At 42.9% G+C, this 18,094-nt stretch overlaps 1 protein-coding gene across 1 annotated transcript in view; it reads right to left on the bottom strand.

The window, feature by feature from the left end:
• Nucleotides 1–18,094, bottom strand: part of BZW2 (basic leucine zipper and W2 domains 2) — a 91,068-nt gene that overhangs the window by 24,953 nt on the left and 48,021 nt on the right. Inside the window, exon 3 of the mRNA XM_040431300.1 lies at nt 3,362–3,538. Coding sequence (XP_040287234.1) covers nt 3,362–3,538 — 177 coding nt within the window. The remainder of the gene's footprint in view (nt 1–3,361; nt 3,539–18,094) is intronic.

Raw genomic sequence — 18,094 nt, 5'->3', positions numbered from 1 at the left:
AACGGAATGGAATGCATTCTGGTGCACTCCATTCCATTCAGTTAGGTTTTGTTCCCACTGACAATGAATGGAGACGCGTTTTTCTCCGGTATTGAGATCCTATGACGGGTCTCAATACCGGAAAGGAAAAAAGCTGATGTGAAAGTAGCTTAAGTAATCGGGGGAGAAGGGCCTTGGTAAAGAGAGGTGACCAAAAACCAATGGTCACTCTGGCTGAGCTCCAAAAATCCTGTGTGCAGATGGAAGAAACTTCCAGAAGGTCAACCATCGGTGCAGGCTCCACCAATCTGGGCTTTATGGAAGAGTGACCAGAAACAAGAATATCCTCAGAGAAAGTCACATTAAAGCCACCTGGAGTTAGAAAAAAAAGCACCTAAAGGACTCTCTGTTTGTGAGAAACAAGATTTTTGGGTCTGATTAAACCAATTCTAAGTGTCATGCCTGGAGAGGACAGGGAGACTGGTCAGGGTAGAGGGAAAGCTGAATGGAGCAAAGTACAGAGATATTCTTAATGAAAACCTGATCCAGAGCTCTTGACCTCAGACTGGGCTGAAGGGTCTCCTTTCAACAAGACAATGACCCTAAGCACACAGCCAGGACAACACAGGAGCAACTCTGTGAATGTCCTTGAGGGTCCCAACCAGGGTCCTAACTTGAACCCAATGGAACATCTCTGGAGAGACCTGAAAATGACTGTCCACCGATAGCCCCCATCCAACCTTAAAGAGCCTGCGTGGGTCTACAGGGAAGACCTTGTGGCATCATCTGCAAGAAGACTGGAGGCTGAAATCACTGCATCATCTGAGTATAGGGGGTGAATACTTATGTCAATTCAAGTTTTAGTTTTTCTTTTTCAATGGGGGATTTAGTGCAGAATGATGGGGGAAAATGTGAGCTTTTGTTTTAAACCAAGGCTTCAACATAACAAAACCTAAAAAAAGTGAAAGGGTCTGGAGACTTTCCAAATGTATTGTTTATGGCTCAGTTGGGGCCCCAGGGGTGGTGAGCCATCTGGTCTTCCAAGGTCGACCGGAAGGGGTTCTCCAGGGAATCTCTACTTGCTGGTCCCTCTAGATAAGGCCAGTGATTGGCTAAGGTATCATTTCCTGTGTGTCAAGACCAGAGAGTAGAGACTGGCCGGGAACCAGGAAGTGCAGGAACGGGGGTGGCAGGGAAGGGGAAAGGTGAGCACAACTTATTTTATTATTGGACACCATTCTCAGCATTTTTTCAAACTTAAAGGGGCTGACAACCTCTGAGCGAAGAGTGTTCCATGCAGAATTTTGTTTAAAGGGGTATTCCCATCTTAATGATCACTGTTAAATCTGTTAATGATTTAACAGTGATCATTTTTCTAAATATATTTAATTAACTAATTGAAAATTAACATATACTTAACTGACTGTTGTCTTCAGTCTCCCCTGGTTACGGCCACCGCTCTTCTCCGGAATCGGGGTGGCAGCGTTTGCGCAGACGACTTCTTCTTTTCTCCCGGCCGGCCGCGCGCAGTCCCGAAAGCGCACGCCGAGGCCGCGCATGCGCTATGGTGATTTATTCCTGGCCAGTATAGTATACTTGCCAGGAAGAAGTCACCAGGGCGAAAGCGCTGCGGCGTGCGCGTTCAGTCCAGCGCGCTGCCCGGCAGGGAGAAGACTTCAATCAAGATGGAGCCCGCCCCCTGCCTAAACCAGGAAGTGGACAGTGCGCCGGGAGCAGGTAAGTATTAAACAGCGTGATGGGAATAACCCTTTAATTTTGAGCTCATGGTTTGAATTAGGCTCTTGATGCAGATTTACCCATAGAGAACATCTGCATGGGGTTTGTATGTTCTCCCAATGGGTCTCCTCCAGGTTCTTCTTGTATATCCCACAGACATATTACAAAAAGAAAATTGTGAGGACATCTTAAAAGGTAGAAAAATACTAAATCTGTCGGTGCTAAATAAAGAACACTAAAGAGATAAATGTCCACCAGAAAGAGAAGACCAAGGTGAGCACTATAATAATGTACGTCAACCACCAGCAATAAACACATAAAAACTACCATGCGGTCTACAATTAACTCCTAAAACAGGAACTTGCTTGCTTGTATAAATAATCACGCCCGTTAAGACATATGGTCAACACAGGACACATTTAATTTACAAGATCTATCTGTGATTTTCCCAGGGGGTGAAGTGATGGATTTATAGCTCATTCTTCAGTGGACCAAAAATTTGCAGCTTGGAAATACTGTGAAAAATATCTGCAGCCGTGTCAGACTTCCCATTACACACATCACATTATTACTGCCCCCCAGGTGCCATGTCTTCTTCACCACCCGCCATCTCCCCATAAGAACTTCACATCTCCATCCGCATAAGACGACAGATTGATATCACTCCATCTCTGGAGACAGAACCTGCTTTACCATCATTACCACATAATGTCTGCCAGACGGGAAATCCAATAGAACGGTGAGATGTTACAATGTAGACACTTAATGGAGACCGGACCATACCGCTATATCACAGAACATGACAGAAATGATACATAACAGCAAGGAGCCCACCGGGGAAGGGGGGATAAGATAGAGATTATATATAACACAATACATCGAAAAATAGACTTCTCTAAAGGGCAGTGTTATACTAGCTATATTCTTTCATATAGGGGGCACTATTATAGTAGTTATATTCTTTCATATAGGGGGCGCTATTATAGAAGTTATATTCTTGTACATAGGAGCAGTATTATAGTAGTTATATTCTTGTACATAGGAGCAGTATTATAGTAGTTATATTCTTGTACATAGGAGCAGTATTATAGTAGTTATATTCTTATACATAGGAGCAGTATTATAGTAGTTATATTCTTGTACATAGGAGCAGTATTATAGTAGTTATATTCTTGTACATAGGAGCAGTACTATAGTAGTTATATTCTTGTACATAGGAGGCAGTATTATAGTAGTTATATTCTTGTACATAGGAGCAGTATTATAGTAGTTATATTCTTATACATAGGAGCAGTATTATAGTAGTTATATTCTTGTACATAGGAGCAGTATTATAGTAGTTATATTCTTGTACATAGGAGCAGTACTATAGTAGTTATATTCTTGTACATAGAGGCAGTATTATAGTAGTTATATTCTTGTACATAGAGGCAGTATTATAGTAGTTATATTCTTGTACATAGAGGCAGTATTATAGTATGCGGCTAGAAGCTGCAATGCTTACATTTTTTTATGGATCACAGTAGGTGAATAGGCTCAATTTTAAATATAATACATTTTTGCTAAAAAATAAAATAAAAATGTGGCCCCAGACAACCCCTGTATGACACAGGTAATTAGAAGATGCACAATAATGGACTCTTACCCAGCATGCTCCCGGCTATGAGAATGTCAAACAGTGTATCAGCATAGCGGCGATAATCCAATCGTGATCCTGTTGTGTCAAGAAATTTGGCTACTGCTTCCAAATCGATCCCTGCTTCATTAAGTCCCTGGATAATGGTGTCCCGGAAAACTGTAGGTTCAAATTTCTCTTTTTCATCTGTGGTATAAACACAGAAAGATAAGGTTTGTGGATAAATTACCAGACAGATATCTGACTTTTCTTCTACGTCCCGTAGGTTATAACTAAGAAGAGGCAAAGGAAATCAAGAAACACAAGAGACTGTTCGTGAAGACCCATAGGTCCGGGCCAGTGGAGTTTCTAGGTAAAATTTCTCTCAGGGCGAGTGTCAAAAAAACTCCCCCCCCCCCCCCCCAACCATCAAAACTGCTCGATGAAATCATATCAGAAGAGTACTTGCAACCGTCTCACCATATATATATATATATATATATATATATATATATATATATATATTTATTTTTTATTTTTTTATGCTTAACACAAGATTTATTGAGAGCAAAAGAAAATCATAAATTACTGCTTAAACTTCTAAAAGTCGCAGGCAGAGTGGTAGAGGAGAGCTGCAGTATAAAGGAAGGCAATACCCTTAAAAGAGTAGTCATGAAATACAATCATCAATAATGTGCAAAACCAAAAAACTGTCATGTTAGCATTTAATAACTAACTAAAACCCAATCACAGCAGGTCTCAACTAGCACACGCAAGTAAATGTACAAACACCAAGTAACATATAAAACCAGATTCAAAGCATAGATGGCGGATTACTGTATACTGTACATAAAATGTATGGAGGTTACACCATGCCGGACAATATAACCTCTGCGCCATGCTGTACAATAAACAGTATAACCCCTACACAGTGTAGCGGTATACTGTATATTGTGGGGCACAGTGTAGAGGTATACTATATATTGTGGGGCACAGTGTAGAGGTATACTGTATATTGTGTGGCACAGTGTAGAGGTATACTGTATATTGTGTGGCACAGTGTAGAGGTATACTGTATATTGTGTGGCACAGTGTAGAGGTATACTGTATATTGTGTGGCACAGTGTAGAGGTATACTGTATATTGTGTGGCACAGTGTAGAGGTATACTGTACATTGTGTGGCACAGTGTAGAGGTATACTGTACATTGTGGGGCACAGTGTAGCGGTATACTGTATATTGTGTGGCACAGTGTAGAGGTATACTGTATATTGTGTGGCACAGTGTAGAGGTATACTGTATATTGTGTGGCACAGTGTAGAGGTATACTGTACATTGTGTGGCACAGTGTAGAGGTATACTGTACATTGTGTGGCACAGTGTAGAGGTATACTGTATATTGTGGGGCACAGTGTAGAGGTATACTGTATATTGTGGGGCACAGTGTAGCGGTATACTGTATATTGTGTGGCACAGTGTAGAGGTATACTGTATATTGTGTGGCACAGTGTAGAGGTATACTGTATATTGTGTGGCACAGTGTAGAGGTATACTGTATATTGTGTGGCACAGTGTAGAGGTATACTGTACATTGTGTGGCACAGTGTAGCGGTATACTGTACATTGTGTGGCACAGTGTAGAGGTATACTGTATATTGTGTGGCACAGTGTAGAGGTATACTGTACATTGTGTGGCACAGTGTAGAGGTATACTGTACATTGTGTGGCACAGTGTAGAGGTATACTGTATATTGTGTGGCACAGTGTAGCGGTATACTGTATATTGTGTGGGACAGTGTAGAGGTATACTGTATATTGTGTGGCACAGTGTAGAGGTATACTGTATATTGTGGGGCACAGTGTAGAGGTATACTGTATATTGTGGGGCACAGTGTAGAGGTATACTGTATATTGTGTGGCACAGTGTAGCGGTATACTATATATTGTGGTGCACAGTGTAGAGGTATACTGTATATTGTGTGGCACAGTGTAGAGGTATACTGTATATTGTGGGGCACAGTGTAGAGGTATACTGTATATTGTGTGGCACAGTGTAGCGGTATACTATATATTGTGGTGCACAGTGTAGAGGTATACTGTATATTGTGTGGCACAGAGTAGAGGTATACTGTATATTGTGTGGCACAGTGTAGAGGTATACTGTATATTGTGTGGCACAGTGTAGAGGTATACTGTATATTGTGTGGCACAGTGTAGAGGTATACTGTATATTGTGTGGCACAGTGTAGAGGTATACTGTATATTGTGTGGCACAGAGTAGAGGTATACTGTATATTGTGTGGCACAGTGTAGAGGTATACTGTATATTGTGTGGCACAGTGTAGAGGTATACTGTATATTGTGTGGCACAGTGTAGAGGTATACTGTATATTGTGTGGCACAGTGTAGAGGTATACTGTATATTGTGTGGCACAGTGTAGCGGTATACTGTATATTGTGTGGCACAGTGTAGCGGTATACTGTATATTGTGTGGCACAGTGTAGCGGTATACTGTATATTGTGTGGCACAGTGTAGCGGTATACTGTATATTGTGTGGCACAGTGTAGAGGTATACTGTACATTGTGTGGCACAGTGTAGAGGTATACAGTATATTGTGTGGTCACAGTGTAGAGGTATACTGTATATTGTGTGGCACAGTGTAGAGGTATACTGTACATTGTGTGGCACAGTGTAGCGGTATACTGTATATTGTGGGGCACAGTGTAGAGGTATACTGTATATTGTGGGGCACAGTGTAGCGGTATACTGTATATTGTGGGGCACAGTGTAGAGGTATACTGTATATTGTGTGGCACAGTGTAGCGGTATACTGTATATTGTGTGGCACAGTGTAGAGGTATACTGTATATTGTGTGGCACAGTGTAGAGGTATACTGTATATTGTGTGGCACAGTGTAGCGGTATACTGTATATTGTGTGGCACAGTGTAGAGGTATACTGTATATTGTGTGGCACAGTGTAGAGGTATACTGTATATTGTGTGGCACAGTGTAGAGGTATACTGTATATTGTGTGGCACAGTGTAGAGGTATACTGTATATTGTGGGGCACGGTGGAGGCTATACAGGGAGTGCAGAATTATTAGGAAAGTTGTATTTTTGAGGATTAATTTTATTATTGAACAACAACCATGTTCTCAATGAACCCAAAAAACTCATTAATATCAAAGCTGAATATTTTTGGAAGTAGTTTTTAGTTTGTTTTTAGTTTTAGCTATTTTAGGGGGATATCTGTGTGTGCAGGTGACTATTACTGTGCATAATTATTAGGCAACTTAACAAAAAACAAATATATACCCATTTCAATTATTTATTTTTACCAGTGAAACCAATATAACATCTCAACATTCACAAATATACATTTCTGACATTCAAAAACAAAACAAAAACAAATCAGTGACCAATATAGCCACCTTTCTTTGCAAGGACACTCAAAAGCCTGCCATCCATGGATTCTGTCAGTGTTTTGATCTGTTCACCATCAACATTGCGTGCAGCAGCAACCACAGCCTCCCAGACACTGTTCAGAGAGGTGTACTGTTTTCCCTCCTTGTAAATCTCACATTTGATGATGGACCACAGGTTCTCAATGGGGTTCAGATCAGGTGAACAAGGAGGCCATGTCATTAGATTTTCTTCTTTTATACCCTTTCTTGCCAGCCACGCTGTGGAGTACTTGGACGCGTGTGATGGAGCATTGTCCTGCATGAAAATCATGTTTTTCTTGAAGGATGCAGACTTCTTCCTGTACCACTGCTTGAAGAAGGTGTCTTCCAGAAACTGGCAGCAGGACTGGGAGTTGAGCTTGACTCCATCCTCAACCCGAAAAGGCCCCACAAGCTCATCTTTGATGATACCAGCCCAAACCAGTACTCCACCTCCACCTTGCTGGCGTCTGAGTCGGACTGGAGCTCTCTGCCCTTTACCAATCCAGCCACGGGCCCATCCATCTGGCCCATCAAGACTCACTCTCATTTCATCAGTCCATAAAACCTTAGAAAAATCAGTCTTGAGATATTTCTTGGCCCAGTCTTGACGTTTCAGCTTGTGTGTCTTGTTCAGTGGTGGTCGTCTTTCAGCCTTTCTTACCTTGGCCATGTCTCTGAGTATTGCACACCTTGTGCTTTTGGGCACTCCAGTGATGTTGCAGCTCTGAAATATGGCCAAACTGGTGGCAAGTGGCATCTTGGCAGCTGCACGCTTGACTTTTCTCAGTTCATGGGCAGTTATTTTGCGCCTTGGTTTTTCCACACGCTTCTTGCGACCCTGTTGACTATTTTGAATGAAACGCTTGATTGTTCGATGATCACGCTTCAGAAGCTTTGCAATTTTAAGAGTGCTGCATCCCTCTGCAAGATATCTCACTATTTTTGACTTTTCTGAGCCTGTCAAGTCCTTCTTTTGACCTATTTTGCCAAAGGAAAGGAAGTTGCCTAATAATTATGCACACCTAATATAGGGTGTTGATGTCATTAGACCACACCCCTTCTCATTACAGAGATGCATATCACCTAATATGCTTAATTGGTAGTAGGCTTTCGAGCCTATACAGCTTGGAGTAAGACAACATGCATAAAGAGGATGATGTGGTCAAAATACTCATTTGCCTAATAATTCTGCACGCAGTGTATGTGTATAACAAACCTATTCCACATGAAAACTTACAATTACTTGGCCCTTGGGGATCTCGGACGCCACTTCAACACTTTGGTCGGGGGCTCGGCGGAGCTGATGTTGTGCTTTATCCTAATGAGAAAGATTTCATAATAAGGATTTGGAGAAGGGGAAGAGGGATAGCAGAGCAGGGAGAGGCTGGTGCTGCTACTAGGGGGTCATACCATGGGGGAGTAATAAAGCCCACTATAATGCCCCCCCAGTAGAAATAATTCTCATTATAATGTGCAAAACATACCCCCTTGTAATGCCCCCAGTTGAGCTAATGTTCCCATAATGTGCCAATATAAAATACCCCTTCTCAGTGCCCCCGTAGATGACCCCCCTTCCCCATAGTACCCACCATAATGTGTCCCAGTATAAAATGCCCCTATACAGAGCACCCATATAAAATATCCCTTCTTTTTAGCCTCAGTAGATGCCCCTATAGTGCCACCCAATAATGTGCCAGTAATAAGTGCCCCAATAGATGCCCCCTAATCATGTGCTAGTAATATGTGCCCCCATAGATGCCCCCAATCATGTGCCAGTAATAAGAGCCCCCATAGATGCCCCCCAATCATGTGCCAGTAATAAGAGCCCCCCACCATCATGTGCCAGTAGCCAGAGTGCCCCCCTATCATGTGCCAGTAGCCCCCTTATGTGCCAGTCGCCCCCCCCTATCATGTGCCAGTAGCCCCCCTATCAAGTGCCAATAGCCCCCCCTTATGTGCCAGTAACCTCCTTTATGTGCCAGTAGCCCCCCTTATGTGCCCGTAGCCTCCTATCATGTGCCAGTAGCCCCCCTTATGTGCCATTAGCCCCCTTCTTATGTGCCAGTAGCTCCCCTTATGTGCCAGTAGCCCCCCTTATGTGCCAGTAGTCCCCCTTATGTGCCAGTAGTCCCCCTTATGTGCCAGTAGCCCCCCTTATGTGCCAGTAGTCCCCCTTATGTGCCAGTAGTCCCCCTTATGTGCCAGTAGCCTCCCTTATGTGCCAGTAGCCCCCCTTATGTGCCAGTAGCCCCCCTTTTGTGCCAGTAGCCACCCCTTATGTGCAAGTAGCCCCCCTTATGTGCCAGTAGCTCCCCTTATGGGCCAGTAGCCCCCCTTATGTGCCAGTAGTCACCCTTATGTGCCAGTATCTCCCCCTATGTGCCAGTAGCCCCTCCTATGTGCCAGTAGCCCCCCTTATGTGCCAGTATCTCCCCTTATGCGCCAGTATCTCCCCTTATGCGCCAGTATCTCCCCTTATGTGCCAGTAGCCCCCCTTATGAGCCAGTAGTCCCCCTTATGTGCCAGTAGTCCCTCCTATCATGTGCCAGTAGCCCCCCCCTATGTGCAAGTAGCCCCCCTTATGTGCCAGCAGCCCACTTTATGTGCCAGTAGTCCCCATGTGCCAGCAGCCCCCCTTGTGTCTTACCTCCTCCAGGATGCGATGCAGGCCCCTTCCGGCCTGTGTCCCTCGCTGGCTCAGGCGGCGTGATAACGCCATCGCGCCGCCTGCATCGGCCTCTGATAGGCCGCCGGCCTAGTGCCTGCAGCCTATTAGAGGAACAGAGAGGGGACACACCTCTCCCTCCCCTGCCGCAGCACAGACATTTGTATCGCCGTCCTGAGGACTATAGAGATGACTGAGCGCTTCCATAATGAACATGCATGCACAAAATGGCTTACAAAATGGATACATCGATCTAATCAAAAAAAATAATAAATAAATCTGCATTTTGACTTCCATAGCTTTTTTTTATAGTTACGGCTATGGAGCTATGTGAATGCTAATTTTTTGTGGGGTGATCTGTAGTGTTTTTTTAAACTATTTTGGGGTGTGTATGACTTTTTGATCACTTTTTATTCAATATTTTTTGGTAGGCAAGCAGAAAAAAAAAAAGTTGAGTCGGCCATTTTGATATTGTTTTCCGTTATGCTATTCACGGTACAGGATAAATATATTTATATTTTAATAGTACATGTGTTTTGGGACATGTTGATACCTATGATGATTTTGTTTATTTATATTTATTTTTAATATGTGGAAAAGGGGGTTGATTTGAATTTTATATTTTGAAAAATTCTTTTTACTTTATTTTACAATTGTTTAAGTCCCCCTAGGAACTTGAACATGTGATCATATGATTGCTTCTCCCATACACTGCAATAAATCAGCACTGCAGTCTATGTTTCTTAAAGGGCATCTTGTCAGCAGTTTTGTCCCTATCACACTGGCTGACCTGTTACATGTGCACTTGGCAGCTGAAGGCATCTGTGTTGGTCCCATGTTCATATGTGCCCGCATTGCTGAGAAAAATGATGTTTTAATGTATGCAAATGAGTCTCTAGGTGCAACGAGGGCGTTACAGTTACACCTAGAGAGACTGCTCTCTCTGCAATTGCCGCACCCTATCTACTGTGATTGACAGGGTCAGGTGTGATCACATTTGCACTGCCTGGTCCTGTCAAAGTGCAGAGGGCACGGTAGTTGCAGAGAGAGCAGAGCCTCTAGGTGTAACAGCAACGCCCCTGTTGCTCCTCCTCTCTCTTTTGCATATAATAAAACTGCATTTTTGTCAGCAATGCGGGCACATATGGACATGGGACCAACACAGATGTCTTCAGCTGCCAAGCGCTCATATAACAGGTCAGCCAGTGTCATAGGTACAAAACTGCTGACAGATGGCTTCTAGACCGAGGCTGCCAAAGCACCTGAACAGCTCCCTCAATCTTGGCCCTGGGGAGCTCTTTGGGTCCCAGGATCACTGTGCTTCCAGAGAAACCCCTCTCATATACCGTTGTCACAATTGACCACTGAATGTGAAGAGTTTAAGTCCATGTTCAGCGTTATTGCCGATCACAGACTTTACCTCCAGGTTTCTACTGGAGAGAACAGCAGGTACCCAGGGTCTACAGCACCTGCTTAACATCTTTAGGGGCCCCACATGTGACGTTCATTCACGGCACATGTCGGAAGAAGCTTAGATAGCTCACAGCTAGTCACTAGTAGAAGTACCAACATTGCATCTAGGGCAAAGGCCAGCCACCTCTGCCACTCCAGCTGTTTGGAAACTATAACTCCCAGCATGCACACTTGCTCAGTTGTTTTTGGAACTCCCACCAAAGTGAATGGAGCATACATACAAGATCCAAGAAGAGGATTAAAAGACAATGTTTCATGTTATTAGACTTCACTGTGCTCATTACAACTGGATCTACAGACAGGATGCCCCGGAGAGAGACGGCAATTTTTTTCTTTTTTAATTACATTTTAAGCATATAAAATAACATACACCAAAAAACATAGGAAAAAAAACCCAAAACTTTCCTTCTTTAGAGCACAGCAGGAGCTGGATGGTTTGGGGGTTTGTTGGTAAGATGAAAGCGAGCGGCCAAATAAATCTATATAAAAATGTAACTAAATGTAACAGCCAGATCTGAAAACACAGCAGACTGTGGCAACTTTGTAGTCTGTCGGGAAAAGGCTACATGAGGGGGCAATCTTCAAAGAGCTTGTCTCATGAAGACAAGACCACTATTCTAAAACGTAACCTTTAATTATTCAAAAATAAAAGCCAATACACCCATAATACAATGAAAAGAACTTAAATCAAAAAGAAATTCAAAAACTAATGCAACATGACTATTCCGATGGCTTATGATAGTAGGAGGGTAGGCAGACGTCTCATAAGCATTGGGATGGGGCGATGTCCCTGATACTGACCCTACCTCTGCCGCCCTGCCTACAAGCGGAATAGCCGCCCCAATAGGGGGCGATCCCGTGTCTCGTGCCTCCTAAAGGCCCTAAGGTAACCCTGACACGGGGAAGTATTCCGACTATGTGGAATAGTGGCCCTAAATGTGGACCTGGACTAATGTAAGTGCCAAAAAATAACAACCAGATATAATGCCCCAGATGGGGGTGACAAGAACCACCCAATGCTGTATAATAAAGAAGAAAAAAGGAAATGTGATGTGAAAAGAGATACAACACAAATTAGAAAAAATGTCCTAAAGGATGTCCGTCTGACGTCATCGGTACCACGTGACACCGCTGCCGATCATGTGACCGCGCCGGCCGGCTGAGCGAGCCGTACTGTACAAGTGGGGCTGCACTGTGCACCGACAGTGGTATGGGGACTTAACAATAGGTATCGCGATCCATATATATTAGTTTCGTAGGAAAAATATACGCAAGTTTTATTACGGGTTAAGTGTGGTCTCTTATGCTGATCACCTGACTTGGCAAACGATCATGTGATCCAGCCAACTTGCAAACATAGCCGTATTTAAACGAACCGGAGCTATGCGGTGGATAATTACAGCACGGGGAGGGAGGGAAATATTCCCTATATGTTAAGAGGCCGCACATCAATACTGATAAAAGTGTCGATAAGGTAGCCACAAACTGATCAACTCCATATAATCTATATAGGGGTGATTAGCTACATTACATTGGGGACCTATAGGAAAGGTTAGACTCCTAACAACAATACATTAAGGTATATATGATGAAAAGATAAATTAATCCCCAATTACTAAAATAAGGGAGGCCATTTATAAGAAACACGCAAATTCAATACATTCATTTAGTCCAGAGGGTGCAACGGTGTTGAGCGTAAAAATCCATCTGGACTCTTTTTGTTTTAGAAGTTTGTCCATATCACCACCCCTATTGGATGGTCTACAGTTGCAAGAAAAAGTATGTGAACCCTTGGATTAAATAACTGGTTGAACCTTCAACCAAACGTTTCCTGTAGTTGCAGATCAGACGTGCACAACGGTCAGGAGTAATTCTTGACCATTCCTCTTTACAGAACTGTTTCAGTTCAGCAATATTCTTGGGATGTCTGGTGTGAATCGCTTTCTTGAGGTCATGCCACAGCATCTCAATCGGGTTGAGGTCAGGACTCTGACTGGGCCACTCCAGAAGGCGTATTTTCTTCTGTTTAAGCCATTCTGTTGTTGATTTACTTCTATGCTTTGGGTCGTTGTCCTGTTGCAACAGCCATCTTCTGTTGAGCTTCAGCTGGTGGATAGATGGCCTTAAGTTCTCTCCTGCAAAATGTCTTGATAAACTTGGGAATTCATTTTTCCTTCGATGCTAGCATTTCTCCTGCGGTTTTGCTATCAGTGTGTGAAGAGTGGGAGAAGAGGGTTGCATTGACAATCCAACACAATGGGCAGCACATTGAACACATTTTGTAAGTGGTCAGAAACTTGTAAATAACTCATGAAAGAATAAAGTTACGTTAAAACCAAGCACACCATTGTTTTTCTTGTGAAATTCCCAATAAGTTTGATGCGTCAAATGACCCTCTTCCTATTGAAAAAACAAAAGTTGGATTCAAAATGTCTGACTTCAAAATGGCCGCCATGGTCACCACCCATCTTGAAAAGTTTCCCCCCTCACATAAACTAATGTGCCACAAACAGGAAGTTAATATCACCAACCATTCCCATTTTATTAAGGTGTATCCATATAAATGGCCCACCCTGTACATCCAGGAAGGTAATGGCGTTGTGATGGATTTCAGAGGTAAAGAACAAACCTATATGGTTGGAATTTAATATGTCCATGAATTGTTGAAAATCTCTTTCAGTCCCTGACCACAGAAGCAACACATCATCTATGAATCTGGACCAAAGAGATATATATTTGGTCCAGTGTGTCATAGATACGGAGAAGACCATAGTGTCCTCCCACCAGCCCAGGAGCAAATTTGCATAAGTTGGTGCACAACGGCTACCCATAGCGGTGCCCCTGAGCTGGTGGTAGAAGTGGTTCTCAAAGATGAAGTAGTTGTGTGTTAGAACAAAATTGAGTAGTTGCAGAACAAAACAGTTATGTTGATGCATATCCTTAGACCTAGAGTCTAGAAAATATTTGACTGCCGCTAGACCCTTATTGTGAGGAATTGAAGTGTAGAGCGCCTCTACATCGATGGAGGCAAACCAACTGTCTGGTTCTATGGTGATCCCTTCAATTCGTTTTAGTAAATCCGTCGTGTCACGTAGATACGACGGTAGGGCTGATACCAAGGGGCGTAGTACCTGGTCAATATATGTTCCTGCATGATGGGTTAAGCTGTCAATCCTGGAAACTATGGGACGTCCCTTTAGGGGATTAATCCCTTTGTGGATTTTGGGAAGCCCATAGAATGTTGCCGTTTTAGGGGGAGTGGGTAACAGATACTCAAACTCTTTACGATCTATACATTTGTCTTCTAAACCCTCACGTAAAATCTGAGATAGTTCGGCTGAATAGTTGATAGTCGGGTCTACTCTCAATAGTTCATAACTCTTTTTATCTGATAACAAAGAAAGACACATATCCCTATATTGTTGAAGGGAGAGAATAACAATGTTTCCTCCTTTGTCAGATGACTTCACTATGATATTTCTGTTTGTGCTGAGCTCCTGTAGTGCCACCATTTCTGCTCGAGTGTAGTTTTTTTTGGACAGGTATATGTAACTGATCTCCAAAAAATGTCAATGTTCACTTCATTCAATGTTTTTGGTGGCATTTTCACACTTTTATTTCTCAGAGTCGTAAATGGGCCCTGTCCGCTTGGTCGTTCATTTTCATCTAATAGATGTATCAAATTGTCAAAGCCCTCCAAATCACCTAGGCCCAATTCAGAGCATCTCTTTTTGTCCGATGTAGCAAAAATCTTATGCCATCAGAGTTTCCTCGCGAAGAGATGTAGATCCTTGATCCATTCAAAGCAGTTGAATCGTGTGGTTGGCACAAAGGTGAGCCCCTTTCTCAATAAAGACAGTTCGTCGTTTGACAAAACCATCCCTGACAGATTTATTATAAGGGTATCATCAAGAGGTAGTGTGTTCATTTTTTGTTGTTGTGTTGTTGGGGTTGTTGTCGGTCCCTCAACGCATAGGTGTTTGGTGGAGGTTGGCCTAAAAAAGTTGGGGAGTTTGGTATGGGTAATGCAGACAAGCCAGAGGGTCCAGATGAACAACCATCCTGGTCCGATTGTTCCTGAGTTTTTTCGGTCCTCATTCTCTCTCCCATCCCACCCGTATTTTGTGGGCCCCATTGTTTAGATGGATATGATCCTGTGTAATGATCACCCCTCCAGTTAGATCTAGAGCCCGGGTACCTATTACGTCCCCTGGTTCGACCCCTCCAGTTGGTTCTTGGATTTAGAGATTGTGGTCGGTATGGGATCGATTCCGGGTCTGAACTTTCCGCCTCTGAAGCCAACGTTTCCATGATTGAACCCCTTTGACCCACACCTATATTTGTATATGCAGTATTATTCCTAAACTCAGTTAGGTCTTTAGTAAATTGTCTGTGTTTCCGTTCAACTAATGTCGTTCTTAATTTTTCAAAGTTGTTTTGCAACTCGAGTTCCCTTTTGGGAAACTCTGTGTGGTCTTTAAATTTTAAATGCTGTCTCAGTTAGCTGTTCAATATTAATTTTCTCCTGGTCCAATAGCAGTCGCATAAATCTTATGGAGCTAGCTGTAGCCTCAGTCTCCCATTTCGATAATAATTCAGTAGTACTGATACGTGCTGCTGGACGCACATAAATCCGTAGACCACTCGGTACAATTGAATTCTTTATGTAATTATCTAGGGATGGAATCTCCCACCATGCTTTAATATATTCTTTATGTATATTGTATAAATCCCTAAAGGTGGTTTTGATAGAGGGGCTAATTATGTTGGATAAAGTAAGCTCCTTATCTGAAAAGATCTCACTAGCTTCCAACAGCCATCTATCTTCATTTGTTTGCGTGCTCAAAAAGCCGGCCATCCCAAGATAAAACACTTACTGATACTATATAATCTTAGCTTGAGAGATTAGAAATTCACGGAAGGGACATAACCCTGTCCAAGGGGAATTATAGTAGAACGTGACACGACGGATTTACTAAAACGAATTGAAGGGATCACCATAGAACCAGACAGTTGGTTTGCCTCCATCGATGTAGAGGTGCTCTACACTTCAATTCCTCACAATAAGGGTCTAGCAGCAGTCAAATATTTTCTAGACTCTAGGTCTAAGGATATGCATCAACATAACTTATTTGTTCTGCAACTACTCAATTTTGTTCTAACACACAACTACTTCATCTTTGAGAACCACTTCTACCACCAGCTCAGGGGCACCGCTATGGGTAGCCCTTGTGCACCAACTTATGCAAATTTGCTCCTGGGCTGGTGGGAGGACAGTGTGGTCCTCTCCGAATCTATGACACACTGGACTGGACCAAATATATATCTCTTTGGTCCAGATTCATAGATGATGTGTTGCTTCTGTGGTCAGGGACTGAAAGAGATTTTCAACAATTCATGGACATATTAAATTCCAACCATATAGGTTTGTTCTTTACCTCTGAAAACCATCACAACGCCATTACCTTCCTGGATGTACGCCTAGAAAGAGACGAAAATAATTATATAAAAACCACCCTTTTTCGGAAAAATACCTAGACTAATAGTCTCTTACGATGGGATAGTTTCCACCCTAAGCCCCTAAAAAGGGGTATCCCTAAAGGACAATTTCTGTGAGTCCGGAGAAACTGTTCAGAACCAGATAACTTCACACAAGAGGCATCCAAGCTATTTCATCGCTTTAAACAAAGAGGATACCCGAGTCCATGCTTACATGAAGCGTGGAATTGGGACAATTCCAGAGACCGTTCCTCTTTACTACAGCCACGAGTCCGCAGGAACCAATTAGGATCATTGGCACCTTTGATACAGAGTCCCAGCAGGTTCGAGAAATTCTGAATCGATATTGGTCGTTAATCAAGACAGACCCTGATTTAACCGAAGTATTACCTGATAGCCCAGCTATTACTTATAGACGTGGGCGAAGTATAGGAGACACTTTAGTCCATAGTCATCTGGACCCTCCAGAAATAAATACGTGGCTATCAAATAGGAAAGTGGGTACTTTCAGGTGCGGTAAATGCAAGGCGTGCATGTTTATATCCTTAGGGAAGACGTTCAAAAACAGTTCCGAAGATAAAGAGTTCTACACCCACAGTTTTGCAAATTGCAACACTCCGGGAGTAGTATATTTGGCTCAATGCGACTGCGGGCTAAAATACGTAGGCAAAACCAAAAGGATTTTCAAGAAAAGAATCCTTGAACACATTGGCGACATCCGGAATAGACGAGACAAACCCATCTCTAGACATGTATGGGCGAGTCCTGCTGGGAATTTCAAGGTTGTTCACTTTTCTACGATAGAAGTACTGTAGACCATCCAATAGGCGTGGTGATATGGACAAACTTCTAAAACAAAAAGAGTTCAGATGGATTTTTACGCTCAACACCGTTGCACCCTCTGGACTAAATGAATGTATTGAATTTGCGTGTTTCTTATAAATGGCCTCCCTTATTTTAGTAATTGGGGATTAATTTATCTTTTCATCATATATACCTTAATGTATTGTTGTTAGGAGTCTAACCTTTCCTATAGGTCCCCAATGTAATGTAGCTAATCCCCCCCTATATAGATTATATGGAGTTGATCAGTTTGTGGCTACCTTATCGACACATTTATCAGTATTGATATGCGGCCTCTTAACACCTCCGGTACCTGTGAAATATAGGGAATATTTCCCTCCCTCCCCATGCTGTAATTATCCACCGCATAGGTCCGGTTCGTTTAAATACGGCTATGTTTGCAAGTTGTCTGGATCACATGATCGTTTGCCAAGTCAGGTGATCGGCATAAGAGACCACACTTAACCTGTAATAAAACTTGCAGATATCTTTCCCACGAAACTATTATATATGGATCGCGATACCTATTGTTTAGTCCCCATACCACTGTCGGCGCACAGTACAGCCCCACCTGTACAGTACGGCTCGCTCAGCCGGTCGGCGCGGTCACATGATCGGCAGCGGTGTCACGTGGTACCGATGACGTCAGACGGACATCCTTTAGGACATTTTTTCTCATTTGTGTTGTATCTCTTTTCACATCACATTTCCTTTTTTCTTCTTTATTATACAGCATTGGGTGGTTCTTGTCACCCCCATCTGGGGCATTATATCTGGTTGTTATTTTTTGGCACTTACATTAGTCCAGGTCCACATTTAGGGCCACTATTCC

This window comes from Bufo bufo, chromosome 5 (genome assembly GCF_905171765.1).
Source record: "Bufo bufo chromosome 5, aBufBuf1.1, whole genome shotgun sequence".
Taxonomy (NCBI): Eukaryota; Metazoa; Chordata; class Amphibia; order Anura; family Bufonidae; genus Bufo; species Bufo bufo.
This window is presented reverse-complemented; position numbering and strand designations above follow the sequence as displayed.